We start from the raw sequence: 18,694 nt of genomic DNA, 5'->3' as shown, positions 1-18,694 counted from the left end.
TGTTTTGACACACTACCTTACCCTCTTTGCAGGTTGAAGCCGTGGAAGACTGTGTTATATGTATGGATAAAGTCGTAGACGAAAAGAAACTTCCTTGTGGACACGTGTTTTGTGCAGAATGCATCGAAGGATACTTCAGAGTAATTATTTTGCAAATAATTGTCTGTCTGGTTTTTTCGTACTTACAATTACGGGTTAGAAACAGAATATTGGAGTTGTAGGACACGGCATATATCACTGGCAATGCCTCAGTACGCTTGATGTATCGCCTCCGTGGCCGAGGGGTAAGAGTCGATGGCTTCTAATCCAGTTACCTCTCTTGCGTGGGTTCGATCCTCAGGAGATGTTTTGGTATTTTAGCACGGAGGAAGGTAGTCTAGTACTGGTACTAGTACTGGTATAACTCTCCAGGAACGATGATTAGGAAACTACCCGCCTATATGACTTAAAATGAAACAAAACAAACAAACAAAACAGTACGCTTGATTCTTTCAATTACTTGAAGATCTTCCTCTAAATTATTTTATCGGCTTATATACTGAAAAATTATCTTTATAAAGATATAAAACAAATCTTATACAGTCATGATATGTCCATACCTTTTTGGTCATGTGTTAAAGGAGATTTCATATGGTTATATAAAACATAATTTCCCCTAACAAAATATTGTAATGCTATTGTATGTGAAATCATTTGTACGATAATGAAAGCATAACAAACAGTTATTTTGATAATTATTTACATTTCAATATACATGTAGTTTTATATCCTTTTCAAATGTGAAATGATATACATGTGCGCTTATTCATCAACATTGTCTTAAATTTCATCATAACTTATCACTATGAAACGTTACAGAAGAAATATCTATCATAAAACAATAGATCAAGAAAACAAAAGTAACTTCAGTCATGTCTCAGTGTATTTTAACATTAGGTGAGAATGGTATGTCCTACGTGTGGGAAAGTTTGCGGGATCGTAACTGGAGATCAACCTGATGGAAGAATGGAAATTGTGAAGCAACCTGCCTCTGTTGCAGGATATGAGAAATATAAAAGCATTGCTATATGCTACACTTTCGATTCAGGAATACAAGGGGTATTTAAACTTATGTTTTCAAGAGACAGTTTTTATATCTTTCAATGTCACCGTCACTGATTTTTTTAACCTCTTATGTAAAGAATAAGATGTATTTTTTGTTACAGTTAAACAGATTGATAAGAAACTTTGCAAAACATCATAATACATAATAAAATACATAATATATGTTAGCCGTAGTTTTCGGTCTTTCTGACTTCTTTAGCGGCATTTATCATACATACAAAAAGGTCCAATGATATAGTTTTTGTAGTCGTTCTTCTTTTCCGTACACAAATTAAACAAATACATATTGGTTGCCTTTCTTTAAAATATTGTGGAAAAGCAAATACGTAAAAGCCCTTATAAAACATATGGGTTTTTGCAAAAATGTCATGTTTGAAGTTGTAAGCACGTATTATATTCTGAATTCATTATGTACAGGCTGAACATCCACACCCTGGGATGGCTTATAAAGGCATACGACGTACTGCCTACTTACCAGATAACCAACAAGGCAGACAAATATGTTGCATGTTAACAGTTGCATTTGAACGTCGTCTTGTATTCACCATAGGGACTTCAAGAACAACCGGAAAAGAGAGTGTGATAACATGGAATGATGTCCATCATAAAACAGATATGAGGCCAAACACGCAGTAAGATACGGATTACTTTAAGACCCATTTATCCTAAAATATGTTACCATTTTTATTAAGCAAAAACCTTTTATTTCTTGGTACATGTTATAGTTTCCAGAATGTTACTCATTGGCTATGTAAATGACCAATCTTTTGCTTCTTTTAGATTTTGGCAATAAATTAACTTAAAATGATTTAGTATTTTGTATCGAAGACAAAATGCCACTTTGATTACATTTTGCTACCTGTATCACAAATAATTTTACATTCATTGCTATTCTTTTCAGATGATTAGCATCTCGCACGAAAATCCTTTATTAAAGCATTCTAAAACATACATTTATGTTGTCCTTTCTACAGGAAATAAGTACATGTAATAATTTCTGGCGCTTAATGCTCCTTTTCTATAGTTCAATGTGTTTGATAATGAAGGAAATATAGATATATGTAATATAATATATGTAATATATAAGTACAATCCTGACCATAAGTTTTTATTTCCCAATATTCTTACGTTTATAATAGAATTGTTTCAGATAAAATAATTTTGCGTGTTCAAAATGAAACTTTTTTTGGCTGTGCAACCCAATACGTCCAATTGTGCGGATGGTTTGGTTACTGCCGTGAAACATTTAACGCAATTTGAATTGTTATGTCTTTGGTATTGTTTTTAACTACATTTTCATATATATACACTTCCAGGTTTGGTTATCCAGACGACACATATCTTCAGAGAGTAGGTGAAGAACTGGGAGTCAAAGGTGTTACGTTGCAAAATGTGGATCAGCAATTGCTGAGAGAACTTGAAGATGATCAATTTAGAAAAGTCATTACGAAAATGGAAAAATAGAGTTCGGAATGTTCAGAATATGCTTTTAAATTGCATTTAGTTGATCATGTGAAGAAAAGGAAAACTAAAATATGATTTAAAATTTCGTGGAATACAAATTATTGTCCTTATTTACCATGATTATTATACACATAGTAACTTATTTTTCATAGTCAAGATATGGTTTTAACTGATAAGAATCATTTTTGGTATATATTGTAGATTTGGACTTTTAGATATCACATGAGTATGAAAATTATGTCCGCTTTTTATGCTATTGGTGAATTACAGTGAATTACAGAATCATAGAAACTTTATATGATTATGTCAAAATAACAATTTGGTTCCAAACCTATTTAGTGTGCAGTTAATAATGATATTGTTATTTTGACATAATCATACATTTAGTGATTCTGTAATTCACTGTTATTCGCCGAGTAGCATAAAAGCGGACATGATTTCCATGTGTCTGTGGCTAAGATACACGTACATTATGTGTCTGAGGTACATATACATTATGTGTCCAGATATGAGCACATTTTGTGTCTAAGATACATGTCCAGTATGTGTCTAAAATACACGTACATAATGTGTCTAAGATAAACGTACATTATGTGTTTTAGATACAGGTACATAATGTGTCTAAGATACACGTATACTATATATGTGTTAGATACACATGCATTTTGTGTCTTAGATACATGTACATAATGTGTCTAAGATATACGTACATTATGTTCTGAGGTACACATACATTTTGTAAATTAATGTTTATGATACGAGCACATTTTGTGTCTAAGATACACGTCTAGTATGTGTCTAAAGTCTAAAATACACGTACATAATGTGTCTAAGATACACGTATACCATGTCTGTTAGATACACGTATACCATGTGTCTACACGTATATGTGTCTAAGATACAAATACATTATGTGTCTATGATTCACTTACATTATGTGTATATGATACACATACATTATTTGTCTAAGATACACGTATAATGTGTATCTAAGATACAAGTATATTATGTGTCACAGAAACACGTGCATAATGTATATGACTGACATAAGCACAATACATTTTTTAAGATACACGTACATTTTGAGTCTAAGATACACGGACATTATATGACTAAAAAATAGTTAACATACATGTACATCATAATTATGTCTGAGTTATTTTTCTATTATGTTTTTCAACAATTATTACCCTATACGCACTATCCGCTTCAGTATATAATATTTTTATTTTGATATTAGCATTTCATCTGTCAACAAGAAGCATGATGCCCACAACTAGGCCATGTTAAGCAAATGTAGTTTTGTTAATAATAGTATGCGATGTAAAATTTGACAGTTTTTATAAAGACCCTTTAAGTTAACATTTTAATCTAGAGAATTGCATAAACAATTTTGTATAAAAAATGTACTATGTATTCTTTCTAACGTCCCGTTACCAGTGATATTGTCCAAAAAATGAGGAAAAATCGTTTATAAATTCCCCACTCAAACACAAACAATTCAGACACTGATACGAATCATAAGAGCAGTGAAAATTTCGTCTCGTCTTATGCATACCCGAATATTTTTCTTACATGCATAAAAAATGTGGCAATGTCATTAATTACAGGGTCTATAAATGTTTTATATTTATTACACTAATGAAAACTGAAGAGTTTTATTTGATTTTTGTTGTTTTGGAATGATGAAGACCTATATTTATTTCCTCCTAAACTGCTGGAAATCTTCATCATTTTTGGTGAAAGTTTAGATTTATTTATCTCTTTCAAAGTGATAGAAGTCTTAATTTATTTATCTCTATCAAAATAATGGAAGTTGTTTATTCCAATCATTTTTGCTTGAAGTCTAGATTTATTTATCTCCGTCATTATTTGTTGAAAGTCTAGATTTATTTATCTCTATCAAAATGGTGGAATTCTAGATTTATTTATCTCTTTCAAAGTGATAGAAGTCTTAATTTATTTATCTCCATCAAAATGATGGAAGTTATTTATGCTTGAAGTGCAGATTTATTTATCTCCGTCATTATTTGTTGAAAGTCTAGGTTTATTTATCTCTATCAAAATGGTGGAATTCTAGATTTATTTATCTCTTTCAAAGTAATAGAAGTCTTAATTTATTTATCTCCATCAAAATGATGGAAGTTGTTTATTGCCATCATTTTTGCTTAAAGTGCAGATTTATTTATCTCCGTCATTTTTTTTTTGAAAGTCTAGGTTTATTTATCTCTGTCATTTTTTGTTGAAAGTCTAGATTTATTTATCTCTTTCAAAGTGATAGAAGTCTAAATTTATTTATCGCCATCAAAATGATGGACGTTATTTATTCCCATCATTTTTGCTTAAAGTCTAGATTTATTTATCTCTGTCATTATTTGTTGAAAGTCTAGATTTATTTAGCTCCATCTATTTTGGTTGAAGTTGAGATTTAATTATCTTCATCATTTTTGGTGGATGTATAGATTTATTTATCTCCATCAAAATGGCGTAAGTCTTGATTTGTTTATCTCCATCAAAATGACGGAAGTCTTGATTTATTTATCTCCATCAAAATGACGGAAGTCTTGATTTATTTATCTCCATCAAAATGATGAAAGTCTGTATTTGTTTATCTCTGCTGTATCTCTTTGATTTATGTTTGTTTTATATCTTGATAATAATTTTGATGTGTTTCATGTATCATTAAATAATCTGTAAAATATCACATATTGGTTGACATTATATTTCAATATAAAAGATTTCATTTTCATGAATGTTGGTTAAAGCATTAGTACCTATGTAATCCAATTTTACAGAAAACATGAATCTACTATTGTGAATTCAAGTTCACGAATAAGAAAAGAAGTGGCCTTATTAAAATACACATTTATAATATATGTGCGTATTGCTAAAACGTTAAAATAAAAAATTGATGAATGGGAATTTTTGTCGTCCCGCCAAAAGAATTGCACTCATTGTGCATAAGTATGATGGTTGTCTTACAAATGCATTAAATCTCCAAACAAAACGTGCCAGGCCTTTTATTTAATTTTTTATCCTTTATTTTATACATGCAAACTTGATTAAAAAAATTCAAATAGTACAGCTTCAAAAATGAATTTTAAAAAATGCGGCATGGGGTGAAATTTTTTTTTCTTAGTTTCAGAGCAAGTTTTGTATACAGTCAGAGTAGTTATGACTGACGGAATTGATACAACGCAGTTATTCAATAATAATAATGATGATAATAATAATAATAATATGATAATGACGATGATGATGATAATAATGTTAATTGTAATAATAAGGATAATAATAATAATAATAATAATGATGATGATGATGATGATGATGATGATGATGATAACAATGATAATAATGTTGAAAAAATAATTTGAACTAACATAGGACAAGGAAATATCAATGATAATAAATAGTGATAATAATAAAAAAAAATTATGACCAAAATAATGAAACTATGAGTGAAAAATAGTACTAGTAGTTTAAAGGAATAGGAATGGATGGATTGATGTATGTCTAATATAAATATTCATCATTTAAAAAGAGGTACCATGACCGTTTTTCTGTTGACATCAATCCTATAAGTGAGAAATTCGTGTTTTAAGACACTATTTTTTACTTGAGAAATAAGTTTACGGGTGCCGCCATTTTGGCGTTCTGTCACTCTCGCGAGACAGACGACCAGATAATTATACATTGTACATGTATAGCCGCAAGTTTTTATACAACATTAATGAAGCTATATAAGCTTATAGACACACACACTCGGATACGTTCCTTGATTTTACCAAACTTAAGAAATGAGTGTAGTATTTCTTGCTCAATGCTCAATGAAATGTCGGTGTTCAAACCCACACGGCCAGCCATCAATTCTTAAAGTACAAGTCCGACGCGTTAACTACTATAACACGCCGTCACTTAAGGATTACGGACCCTAATGGGCACTTTCAAGAATAACAAAGAAACATTTCTTTTTCAAATATATAATATTTAAGCATGTAATTGCAGGATTTTTAACATCTTTTACCTACAACTCTAGATATTTGTGTTTCAATATGGTCACCCTCAATTTCAGAAAATGGAGAAAATAAAGTGAAGACCTAAGTAACATAACAAGGTCTTATTTTCGAAATTATCATTTTAGACTATCCAAATATGTGTTTTATAGTCTACTTCCATCAATTCTATGAAAATAATAATACAAAAACTAAAATATTTTCACATTTTTTTATTTTTCAGTATCATAAATGTTTCAAAACGGTGCTCGGACAATGCATTTTTTGTTAAAAAAATTTAATCCAAATACCAATTTTAACATTTTTAAAAAAAAAATTAATTTATATTCAATAAAAATAGAATAGATAATAATTATCTACATCATTTTAGGAAACAAATCACCAGTTTTTTTAAGAGATTTTACCATGGCTATTTCATTTTATAGCTTATTGAACAAAACATGTGACAATTTTCAAATAGTCCGAAATTGGTCGAACATATTCATAATCTAACAAAAAGTGTACATTTATAATTTCAAACTTCTTTTGAAGTAAGAACTACATAACAAGTTACCTGATAGTTGTCAGAAACTTATCAGTTAAATTAAAACACCTTAGAATAGATTTAATATGTGTTTAATATATCTCAACCTCAGAATATTTATTACTTTTCAGTATAATGCACACTTCGATCACTGCACGGACAATGCATTTTCCATAAAAATTGAAACCATTTTCTAATATTTCCATTCTTGAAAATATGTTAAAAGTTCAATCTCACTAGAAAAAACATTGATCATCTTTACCATTTGAATAAATAAATCAATAATTACTAGAGATTTTTACTATGGCTAATTTATTTAATAGCTTACTCAACAAACTAGATTTAGGTTTTAATTTTTTTTTAAATATTCATACCCTGAAAGAATTCTGTATCATAGATTTTGAACTACTCTTTGCAGGAAGGAAATTTAGCAAGTTATATTAGAGTTTTCCTGTACTATAATGAACATTTAAAAAACAATTAAACAGACTTAATCAGGAAATATAAAAAAAAATGAATTTGGTTACTATTTTCATCAATATATTTAAATTGCGCATGCTAGGAAATCTTTTTCGAATCAGAGAGGAGTGCTTGTCTTTTTATTGAACTCCGTCTCTTCAATTTCTATTTCCTGAGAATTTGGCTGGGACACAAACGTGGCCATCCCGCTTACCACACCTGCCAGCAATAAGAAGGCACCTGAAAATATTCCAAAAGATACATAGCAAACAAAAAAAAAGAGTAAATAAAGTTAACATCAGTTTGTTATGTACCAGTGATTTTGAATTTGTAAAATGTACCAGTCTCCCGTTCAATCATCGTCGGTAACCCACGACTGAACCATTAACGTTAATCAACCGTGGGTATCCGACGATGCCGCACCGTTCAATCAGCAACGTCGGTAATACAATAAAAATATTGGTATTTATTTAATTGATTTAGTAATATACTAACATAAAATAGAACGGCTTATATGCAGCCTTTCGTCCTATACTGCGAAAGAATGATTTCTTCCCTAAAGAAACATGCCGAATAGATTATTACTGCCTTTGCACTAATGCTCACTATTTGTATATATGGAATGTGTATTGGAATTGTTTCATCATTTGTTGCTATAAACATTTTGTGCTAAATAAAATCTATTGTCATTGTCATTATTTACAAATCGTACAAAGAAAGTTATCATTAAAACTTACTAGCTGTGAAGAAAGCTTCGTCAAATAACCCACCAGCATCTATGATGATTCCTACAAATATATATAATTATACACAATCTTAGTTGATATACATTTGTCATGCATTATATAATTATTATACATTTGTCAATATGCAAAAAAGGTCGATCTCGTGGAGCCATCATCACTTGTGTGATAAATTCACTCCAGCCCCCGCTAAAAAAACAACAAACAAACAAAAAACACATAATAAATAAAATAAATTGATAATTTACTTGGTAAATGATCTAGACAATTTTTAAGCTCAATTGTGGAACAAGTTCTTTGAACCACTTTTATCACTTTCTATTCCGCTTCCGGGTACCAACCTGTACTGGTACCATAAGAAGAAACATCGCTCTCACCCAAGTAGGACTTGAACACATGGTCCCTAGATTGAGAGGTTAACACTTTAACCACTTGGCCACCACTCCCTTTCGAAATATAGATCTAGATACTAGATCAATAATGCAAATCAGTTGATTAACTTTACTTTTTTTTCATTTATAACAAAATTAATTTTCTTTCTTAAAAGACAGTAAAGTAGCTGATACTTACCTGCTATAACTGGTCCTATTAACGCCCCTAAACCAGCGAAAAAATACTGGACACCAATAGCTTTAGCGAGGTTGACAATGCCTGTATACCGAACAGAAACACTCGCTGTCAATACATACGCATTCCCGTAAAGTAATCCTAGAAATACTGTGTAAGTCAAATTCCCTGCAAACGTACTTGAAATATATGGATACAGAATTGTCATAAAACCTAATACAAACATTGGTAGACAATATAAGATATCCTCCCTTACACATTTCACAGAAGCAAAAGAGCCGGTTAAAATTCTTCCAGCCACGGTTAATATCCCAGACAACGAGAGAAAATTTGCAGCGACAGACGGCGAAAACCCCATCTCGACAACGTAATGTGGAAAGTGCATATATATTAGATAAGTTGCAAGACAAAATTTAAACATTCCTAAGCTTAAGAAAAGAACCGCTTTATTTGATAAAACAGTCAAATATGCTTTTGCATGGTTACAAACATCAAAAGTATCACTGTCACTGTTATTAGCAATGGCTAGTTCCCTTCGCCTAGCTTTAGTATATATCTCTAACTGGCTAGGTTTCGCTACCATTCCAAAAACTATACTTTGTGCAAATATTCCAGACATTATCAAAAAGAATCCAAAAGAACCATATTGTGTATGAATATACAGCATAAGTTGAGACAGAACGCATATTCCAAACCCAGCACCGGATACAGCAATACCCATTGCTATATTTCTTTTCTTTTGGAAGTAATAACCGACTAGAACCATGTTTGCTGTGTAGCCAAGTGCTCCTCCAAAACCTATAGAATGCAAGAGATATATTGTATGTTGAATCACTGGACAGAATACAAACAATTCGCTATAGATGAAGAAGGAAAAACCTGGACTTTCAAAATTTGTTCGAGATAACAAAAACATCGGGAAAAGCGATTTCGAGATAACGATAATTGACTTTAACACTAAAAACATGAACACAGGCCTAATCAATCAACAAAAACTAAAGTATCTCTTATTGTAAAATATGTCCGAAAAGAATGATTGCTAATAAATAAGGTTTGATAGATTTTATTACGTCATAACTACTAGAATATGCCATTGTCATTCAAGTGTTTTGTTTAGGTGCTAAAGTCTCTTTTTTCTCTTGTACAAAACAATCGGATCTAAACGGGTCTGAAATTTTATTTTAATGTGTTTGTCAATATATACATGTATCTCTAAATTGGTATTTGCACATCAAATTGAATGTAGGACGAAAGGTTTCCAAAATAAATAAAAAATATACTGAATAAAATCCGCCGCAAAGTCCGATCCTCAACAACGGTCTGTTTAAATTCTTGAAACTTGTTAACAAAAGTTAGTCACACAGCACTTAAAATTTATGAAATTAATCTTTGATTTATTTTAAATCTTACCTGCAACTATTCCGTATGTGAAAATGACACATTCAATATTTGGTGCAAATGCTGTTCCTAAGTAACCAAGGAAGAACAAACATCCTGACGTTACTATAGCAACGCGACAACTGAAGCGTTCCAATACAAAGGTTGATATAGGTGCTGCAAAGAATAGTATGGTGGTGATACACGGTGTTCTGGTTGTTCCGTATATAATTATTAATGGCACGTTTAGAACACCGTAGTATTTATTAACCAGTATATTGTCCTTGTAAACATATAATGTATATTACTAATTAGTAAGTAACAGAATGTCAAGGTAATGGCGAAGAAAACGGATAACAACATGCATTCTCTGCAGTAATACACATTATAATGATATTATTAAAGCAGCATACCTTCAGGTTTTTTGTTAATCTCTGTGATAAATTAAAATTAAAAAAAAAGGACACCTAGTTTACACCTAGTTTACAAAATATTGTCAATGTCAAGATATACAGAACAATTCGGCACTTCTGGATGTACAAATTCTAAACCGTCTATTCGTCTCTTGGACTGCGAGAATTACATTGTTAAAGCTACTGATATTTGATTTGATTAACTCTTAGCTAGCCTGCATGTGGCAACTGATTCTACACACGCGCCAAGTGCAGTCCAAGATCACCCGGCACATTCTTGTCGTCAGAACGTGTTTCCCCCTAAAAATTAATGCTTTATCGAGATTTGAAGATGGACATTCAAGTAAATAAATATGGACAAGTCCATATAAGATATTAAGTGTAGTAAAGGACATTTTGAAAATAGGTTCAAACATCTAGAGTCGCACAGCCTCTTGTGAAGCATAAAATGCCTCTAATTAAACAAAAACGTATCTACTCTAGGTATAAACCAGTTGTTGTTGAAATACGTAGTTATAATAGTATTTTAAAAGATAAGCTGGCTTTAACTGGCCTGGCTCCGAGCGAAATGCCAGTGTTATATTAAAACATATTGAAACCAAGCGTATTGTCGGTTGGAATTAAGACAGAGTCAAGTAAGATTCTCTTAGATGGCACTGACTACATATTGGCGTTTTTTTATTCACTGAAGTGATATATCCATCAATTCATTAACCGAATCTGTACAAAATTATGCGAATCAAAGCCATGTGAAATTGAAGAATTGGCAAAATTGTAAGTGTTTGTAAACATTGTAAATTTTGTCTTTTTTATATACATGTATACTAAATAGTGCAGTGAATATATACTAAAATATATATTATTTTTCTAAAGTCAATGTAAAGATGACACCAACCTGCAATACTGATTATAGATACATGGACGGCCCCTGCCACCGATGCCAGTGACACGCCAGAATCGTATTTGTCCAGTAGAATCATGTGAACTATTCCTGCTGAAAATTGCGTTGCTCCCATCAGACAAAACGTTCCAAAACTTCCCGCCAATACGACCCAGGCCCATCCTCGATCAACGTCATTAAAGTTTGGGTGCGCGCGCGCGTTTCCTTCAGATTTCAATAAAGAGCTATTCAGAAATTCCCGACTTTCCTCAGTTTTGAGATCAAAACTGTAAGATACATTGATCCCATCCTCCAATAAAGACTCATTTGTAGTCTTCAGACGACAATGACATTCATCTGCACTTTCTTCGTAATTATTTCCTTCTATTTCCGGCATACCTTTTGAAAAATAACAAAGTCCTTCATTTAGTCAAAAGACGGAAATATATTTTCTTACGTGTTCTTTTTCAGATGGTCAATTTATACTTAATACAATATTCCAGTACAAATTAAAAGTCCAGTATTGGAAACTAAGCGAATGTCTGCATGCTTCTTCAAACATGCTTATTTCATAACAAAATCCATATCATTTTATTCATGAACGAGAAACCTACATCTGTCATATGCTTGCTTGTATCAAAAAACCAAATTATCATTTTACTTTCACAGCCTAGTTAATTTGACTGAATGAATCATGAATATATTGTTGCATTATACATAAATGTTTAAGTAGTTGCATATGTTACAAAAAAAACGCATAGAAAAACGGTTAAATTACATTACATTATGTAACAAGAGCACCGCTAGGCGGAGCATTATATGCCTGAAAGTGTTTTTTTTCCAGTAAGGATGAAGCATTTGTAAGACATGGGTATTAAATAACGTGTTTGTTGTATGTTTTGTTTTAATGACAAGTATATTATCAAGAATATTTATCTCAAATGAGATGTCCAGTAAAATATACTATTGTATAATTTGAACTAGAAGAGACAACAAGAGTACGTCTTAATATTCCAAGATTTAATACACAAGTGATGTTACATGTAGCATGCTATGGAGGCGGAGCCTATCAACAACTAAAGTCTGTTCCAATATATATCAATATAGAACAGTGTTACCTCCTTCAAAAAGCAATCCTCCTTTACAGCTAAAGAACCTTCATATATATAGAGTTGATGTTTCCAAAGCACCACCATCAAGTTGTTATAAGTTGTTATCTTGTAAGTAAAAATGATACGACGTATAAACGAGAAGACGCCAGGGGTATAACATAATATAAGCAAATTTTTTAGGAAATATAATTAATGTACTCATTATAAGTGATCATCCTATGAAGTTTTACAGTTGTAAAACTGTTAACAATATTAAGGTCATTTGATATTGACATTTGACCTTGTGACCCCAATATAGATACGGATCTTTTATTCAATACAGGCAATCATCCTATGAAGTTTGAACATTGTAAGCCAAACTGGAATTTGTGTTATGCTCCAGAAAGTTAAGGTCATTGTGACCCTGACCTTTGATCTTATGACCCTAAAATCAATAGGGTTGTGTATTGGACATGGCTGTTCATCCTATAAAATTTTACAGCTGTAGGTTGATTAATACTTAAGATATTGATCGAAAACCGTTTTCAGTTTTAAGGTAATAGTGACCTTGAATTTTGACCTTGTGACCCAAAAATTATAAGGGGTCTTCTACTCAATATTGACAATCATCCTATGAAGTTTGAATACTGTGGGCTAAAAGAAACTTAAGTTATGCTCCAGAAACCACAATTTTCAGTGTAAAGATGATTGTGACCCCGACCTTTGACCTTATGACCCTAAAATCAATAAGGGTCATTTATTGGACATGGTTGTTTATCCTATAAAATTTTGTAGCTGTAGGTTGATTAATACTTAAGTTATTGAGCAAAAACCGTTTTCAGTTTTAATGTTATAGTGACCTTGACCTTTGACCTTCTGACCCAAAAATTACTAGGGGTCTTTTACTCAATATTTACAATCATCCTATGACATTTGAACACTGTGGGCTACAGGGAACTTAAGTTATACTCCAGAAACCACACTTTTCAGTGTAAAGATCATTGTGACCCTGATCTTTAACCTTGTTACCCAAAAATTATAAGGGGTCTTCTACTCAATATTGACAATCATCCTATGAAGTTTGAATACTGTGGGCTAAAAGGAACTTAAGTTATGCTCCAGAAACCACAATTTTCAGTGTAAAGATGATTGTGACCCTGACCTTTGACCTTATTACCCTAAAATCAATAAGGGTCATTTATTGGACATGATTGTTCATCCTATAAAATTTTACAGCTGTAGGTTGATTAATACTTAAGTTATTGAGCAAAAACCGTTTTCAGTTTCAAGGTTATAGTGACCTTGACCTTTGACCTTCTGACCCAAAAATTACTAGGGGTCTTCTACTCAATATTGACAATCGTACTATGACGTTCGAACACTGTGGGCCAAATGGAACTTTGACCTTATGACCCTAAAATCAATTGGACTTGGCTGTAATAAAAAAAATATTTTCTATAAAGTCTAAGTCAAATTTTTCAATAAGAAATGAATGCATATATTTTAATGATTACATATAATATGTACAAATATTTGCAGTACATAATTTACATATTCTTCGATGTTTGAAAATTGTTTTATAAGCATGATTATATACATACAGTATATATATATAATGTTATTAAGTGTGATATACAACCTCAATTACAACATACATGATCTTTAACAACTGTATTCCTGAAACAGTGTTTTAGGCTGCTGTTTATGTGTAATGGAGTTCCTTTGAATTTGGAGCTGTGTATTTCACAGTCCATATATAGGTTTTCAACATGAAAATACCATAAAAATGAGATAGCAACAGTTTAGAGATTGGCTAGTCTGCGCAGAAGACTTACAGTTCAGGTAGATTAAGGTCTGTGTTTATTCTATGCTTAATGAGGGCCCATCCACCCTTTTAGGCACTGAAAGTACAGAATCCGGACATTCGTGTTCTTATCACATGTCAAAAGATGACCTATAAATTTAGAATTCAGTAATTCACTGAATAATACTTAATGCACATGTAAGCAAGTCGATTTTGTGATGTTTACTATTTTGATGCACGTGAGACCATTATATACATCCTGGATAAAGAAAAATAAGGTGTTGCTGCCAAAACAAAGCAAAACAAAACATATTAAATGATCATAAGGTTTATAAAAATGATATAACACTGTATTTCAACCCTTGTCATTTTGAATGTTTATCATGAACTCAAGTCACCTTTAAATATGGAACAGTCTAATACTATTTCAAGGGATGTGAATAATCAAATTACTAAAATTTTGTTTAGTGCACATTATTATACTAGTTATTCCAAGATATTGTAGGAAAGAAAGACAAAATACCATACGAGATATTTAAAGATGTTAAAGGAACATAAGATAAATAAATATGATGTAATAATCAAAACTGGAAACCTAACCTATGGTTGTTATCATGAAGTCTTATCAGGTAGTCTTCAACGTGACACATAGATACATGTGCCATTCTATGAAAAGCGACAAATGGCCTCAAAGTAAAAGAATGCGTTTGTCCTAAACGAGAAAATAATGGGTGGAACTAAAATGAAAATAAGGAATTTTGAAAGGAGTACATACAAAAATTGAATTATCAACAATACTGTAGAGTCTTGTCTGACAGAGCCTTGATACATAATCTACTTACAATTCCAACATGACAAGGGTTTTATATGATATAATAATGTAATAATGGGCAAATAAAAACTTAAATTGTAATAACATTTTTTATAATATTCTAATTATATCATTCTGGAATTGTATGTCTTGTCCAATTCTTATATCTTATGTGGCTACATTTGGAATAGTTTTTCTTGCATGTTCCAATTCATATATCCATTGTTACATTTTGCTGTTCTCGGCATGTACGATCGTGTGTTAATAATTATTAAGTATATTTTTTTCTAATTCGGAATCGATAACATCGATATGACTTTGTAATTTTATTTATTTATAGACGGTGAATAAATGAAAGCATAGTTTTATATAATGCATACATGTACTACCTAAATTAAACCATGTACATTGTACATATATATAATATAATGAAAACATAGTTTGAAATAAAACCTTACCTCTACAAATCCGACACTATCCTTGCGTTATACAAGTACATACAGCATTCGACTATGGTTATATAGTGAAGATATTTAACGATTAAACGCGCGAAGTATTTCATGTAAAAGTATATTGAAATATAATTTTTTTTTCATTTTATATTCATGATTATCAGTACTATAGATGAGTCGTGACCAAATGGTTACACATGACAATCTTTAAGGTCAACGACTATAGATCTTTAGGGGTCACTGGCTGTTAAGCAATATCACGGGGGAAATGTATAGTAATACAAAAGAGTAATGGCGACTTCTGAGCCACGATAAGTTTATTATTTCTATAAATTGCCCCCCCCCACCGTGAAATATCATTTCCTTCTATTATACAATTTATACTTATAAAATACCTTTTCTATAATTTCTTTGCTAATTCTTGTAACATAGTTTTCATTTTTTCAAATATATTAAATATTCAACACAAATCATGATAAAAAACACCCTTTCCATGCCATCGAAATCATTTAAACCGCCTCAGAACAAAACCAACGTAATGCGTTTGCGACCAGCATGGATCCAGACCAGCCTGCGCAGCCGCGCAGTCTGATCAGGATCCATGTTGTTCGCTTACAAACCCTATTTCAAGTAGAGAAACTGATAGCGAACAGCATGGATCCTGATCAGACTGCGCGGATGCGCAGACTGATCTGGATCCATGCTGGTCGCAAACGCATAACGTTGGTTTTGTCGTGACGCGGCTCATTTTACTCCAATCTGCAGTCTCTTCATCTCTCGTCCTTCACTTCCCTATAAAGAACAGTATCAAACAAGGGTAAAAGAGCAGTGCTTAAAAAGGTAGGTGCTGTAAAGATTTCAATCTATATTTTGAAATATTGACTTTCAGTAAAAATCGGAAAATGTCATCGAACAAAGAACTATTTCAGCTGCATGAATAATATAATTTCGCAATTTTTTACAAATTTGTTAGACAGCTTGGACGACCTAGTGTACATATAATGTCAATTATTTAAGCTAAAATCATAGTTATTATCCTTTCAAGGAAAAAGAGAATGCAAAGAGGTGGAGCGGAGTTTGGGAGGTGGAGCGGAGTTTGGGAGGTGAGCCTAGACGGACTTTATGCAATTATTACAGGGGAACAAGCCTAGCAAACCGATAGATTGATTCGTTATATCCGAAATTCTTTTTATAGAGATACAACAAAAACTCCAAAATCACGGCAAATGTTTAGTGACTTCAGTCGTATACTCCAGTACCACTCATAATTATAGTCCGTTTAGAAACCGTTGAAAATAAAATCCGTTTTCACAGTTTCCCGTATTTTAACACTGCATGCAACGTATGAGGGAGCGGGACTTTACTTTAATTAGTAGATATAGTACCATATTCTAAATGTTGAGAAAAAGCCATAAAGATTAAAAAAAACAACAATCTTGTTTCGCTTATTTCTGCACGAAAACTATCGTGGGAAGGCACTGAAGAAGAATATGAATGTTGTGTACTTTTAGTACCATATCCGTTTAACCGGAGGCGACTTTAGAATTACCCTTCGTACGTCTGTCCGTCAGTCAGTCCGTCCGTCCACAAAACTGTGATCCCGTGATAACGAAAAATTATTGAAATGTTTTTATGAAACTTGACATATGGGTAGATTGCAGTTTGGAGATTATGAAAATCATTTTTTTCTTCCTATGTTGAAAAAATGGTTGTTATGGGGACAAATAGACTTAAAATATAGCAAATACGGTATAACAATATTTGTAATCATTCAAAAAGTATTATATTTTTAAATTAAACTTTCTACCGGTATATGGATTGATGGCAGTATGGAGATTATGCGTGCACATCATTTTAATCTTGACTATAGGGAGTACATGTATATTCATATTGACAGCTGTCCTACTCACTCAGTATCGGCGACCACGTCAAAATTTTCTGATTAAAAATTTTACTTCAGCTTGAAATATAATCATGTTTCTGACCATAAACCACAAGGTTCCTAACTCTAGCACAAAAATTATCAGAACTACTCCCGCCCTCACTTGAACTAAGAATTTGTAATCTAGAAATGTTTTTTTTTTCTATTAGATCTACTTCTTCCTTTCTTAAGGTGTCTGCTTCAGACTTCAAGTATGTAGGCCTACACAGCGTTCCTTATTATCACTCAAATCATTAATTAAATTTGTGAGAATATTCAATACTCCAGATAGCTTGGCTAGATCCTATATCCAGAATTTGTCCTCTTTGGACTTAGATCCTGATCTAGTTCTTTTTCTAGAAATGATTATTTTTAACTTCAAACTTCCACATCATAATAGAGCGCTGTAGGGTATATGTGAACCATCGGCTATTTTGGACTGCACCTCATTATAACACTTAGAAGTATAATTCTAAAATATTAAGTTCTTAAATCGTCTTTTCCTGCTGGAGTCCACCCAGTGCCCGTACATTTAAAATGAATGCTATTATTTTTGTATCACTCGCATCATGTAGTAGATCTACAATACTGTATAGATCTATATTATGTCTATCAAAATTTAATTCTTCTTTAGTTTAATAGATCTACTTTTGTTTTTAAAAATGGTTAAAGAAAACAGAATGAAACTTATAGATCTATATAGATCTACCCCTGGTTAACACCACGGGTCTGTTCCAGAATAATAGCGAAATTGACAGAGAATTTTTCACATCTATGCCAATTTTAAAGCCTTATTTTTCCCGCGTTTTTGTTGTTGCCAGAGAACGTCTGCCTACGTGAAAAAGTAGATCCAATGACCTACAAACTAATCCGCCTCCATTTGCAGTAAAGTTACGATTCTGATATATTCAGTCTATTTTATTACCATATTACCGTAAATCTGTAATTCCTTCTTGTCAAAAAACTACAGTATGCTTAAAGCTTTTCAATAAGGTAAGATTAATGAAAACTTTTGAATAGATTGTAGAACTATTTTTTTCAAATTTCGTCACTTCCGGCGTAGGTATTT

At 31.9% G+C, this 18,694-nt stretch overlaps 2 protein-coding genes across 5 annotated transcripts in view; one reads left to right on the top strand and one right to left on the bottom strand.

Annotated features, from left to right (window-relative positions):
• LOC132724627 (uncharacterized) overlaps positions 1 to 2,710 on the top strand; it is a 57,316-nt gene extending 54,606 nt beyond the window's left edge. The window contains exons 17-20 of the mRNA XM_060709563.1: positions 33 to 140; positions 937 to 1,098; positions 1,522 to 1,736; positions 2,421 to 2,710. Coding sequence (XP_060565546.1) covers positions 33 to 140; positions 937 to 1,098; positions 1,522 to 1,736; positions 2,421 to 2,568 — 633 coding nt within the window. The 3' untranslated portion in view covers positions 2,569 to 2,710. The remainder of the gene's footprint in view (positions 1 to 32; positions 141 to 936; positions 1,099 to 1,521; positions 1,737 to 2,420) is intronic.
• Positions 2,711 to 5,878: 3,168 nt separating this feature from the next.
• LOC132724605 (monocarboxylate transporter 9-like) lies at positions 5,879 to 15,818 on the bottom strand. 4 transcript variants are annotated; one of them, XM_060709489.1, is made up of 7 exons: positions 15,711 to 15,765; positions 12,665 to 12,763; positions 11,562 to 11,945; positions 10,287 to 10,430; positions 8,880 to 9,674; positions 8,304 to 8,354; positions 5,879 to 7,806 (listed from the first exon to the last, which is right to left on the bottom strand). In XM_060709489.1, exons 3-7 carry the CDS (start codon positions 11,941 to 11,943, stop codon positions 7,685 to 7,687), a joined length of 1,494 nt encoding a protein of 497 aa, XP_060565472.1. In that variant the 5' UTR covers positions 11,944 to 11,945; positions 12,665 to 12,763; positions 15,711 to 15,765; the 3' UTR covers positions 5,879 to 7,684. The 4 variants fall into 4 exon arrangements, with proteins under 4 accessions (XP_060565472.1, XP_060565473.1, XP_060565474.1 ...); XM_060709490.1 differs by lacking the exon at positions 15,711 to 15,765 and adding an exon at positions 15,042 to 15,167; XM_060709491.1 differs by lacking the exon at positions 12,665 to 12,763 and having other exon boundaries at positions 15,711 to 15,818.
• Between the last annotated feature and the right edge of the window lie 2,876 nt (positions 15,819 to 18,694).

Source organism: Ruditapes philippinarum, unplaced genomic scaffold, assembly GCF_026571515.1.
Source record: "Ruditapes philippinarum isolate M1 unplaced genomic scaffold, ASM2657151v2 ctg2012_1_1_1_1, whole genome shotgun sequence".
NCBI classification, from domain to species: domain Eukaryota; kingdom Metazoa; phylum Mollusca; class Bivalvia; order Venerida; family Veneridae; genus Ruditapes; species Ruditapes philippinarum.
The sequence above is the reverse complement of the archived record's forward strand: the minus strand, read 5'-3'. Positions and strand labels throughout refer to the sequence as shown.

Bases quoted from the DNA above. Each gene is read 5' to 3' on its own strand.
- LOC132724605 (XM_060709488.1), bottom strand. The intron at 10,431-11,561 runs GTTGGTGTCATC...TATTCTTTGCAG, and splicing joins ATCTATAATCAGTATTGCAG to CACCTATATCAACCTTTGTA. The intron at 8,355-8,879 runs GTAAGTATCAGC...ATATATTTGTAG, and splicing joins AATAGGACCAGTTATAGCAG to GAATCATCATAGATGCTGGT.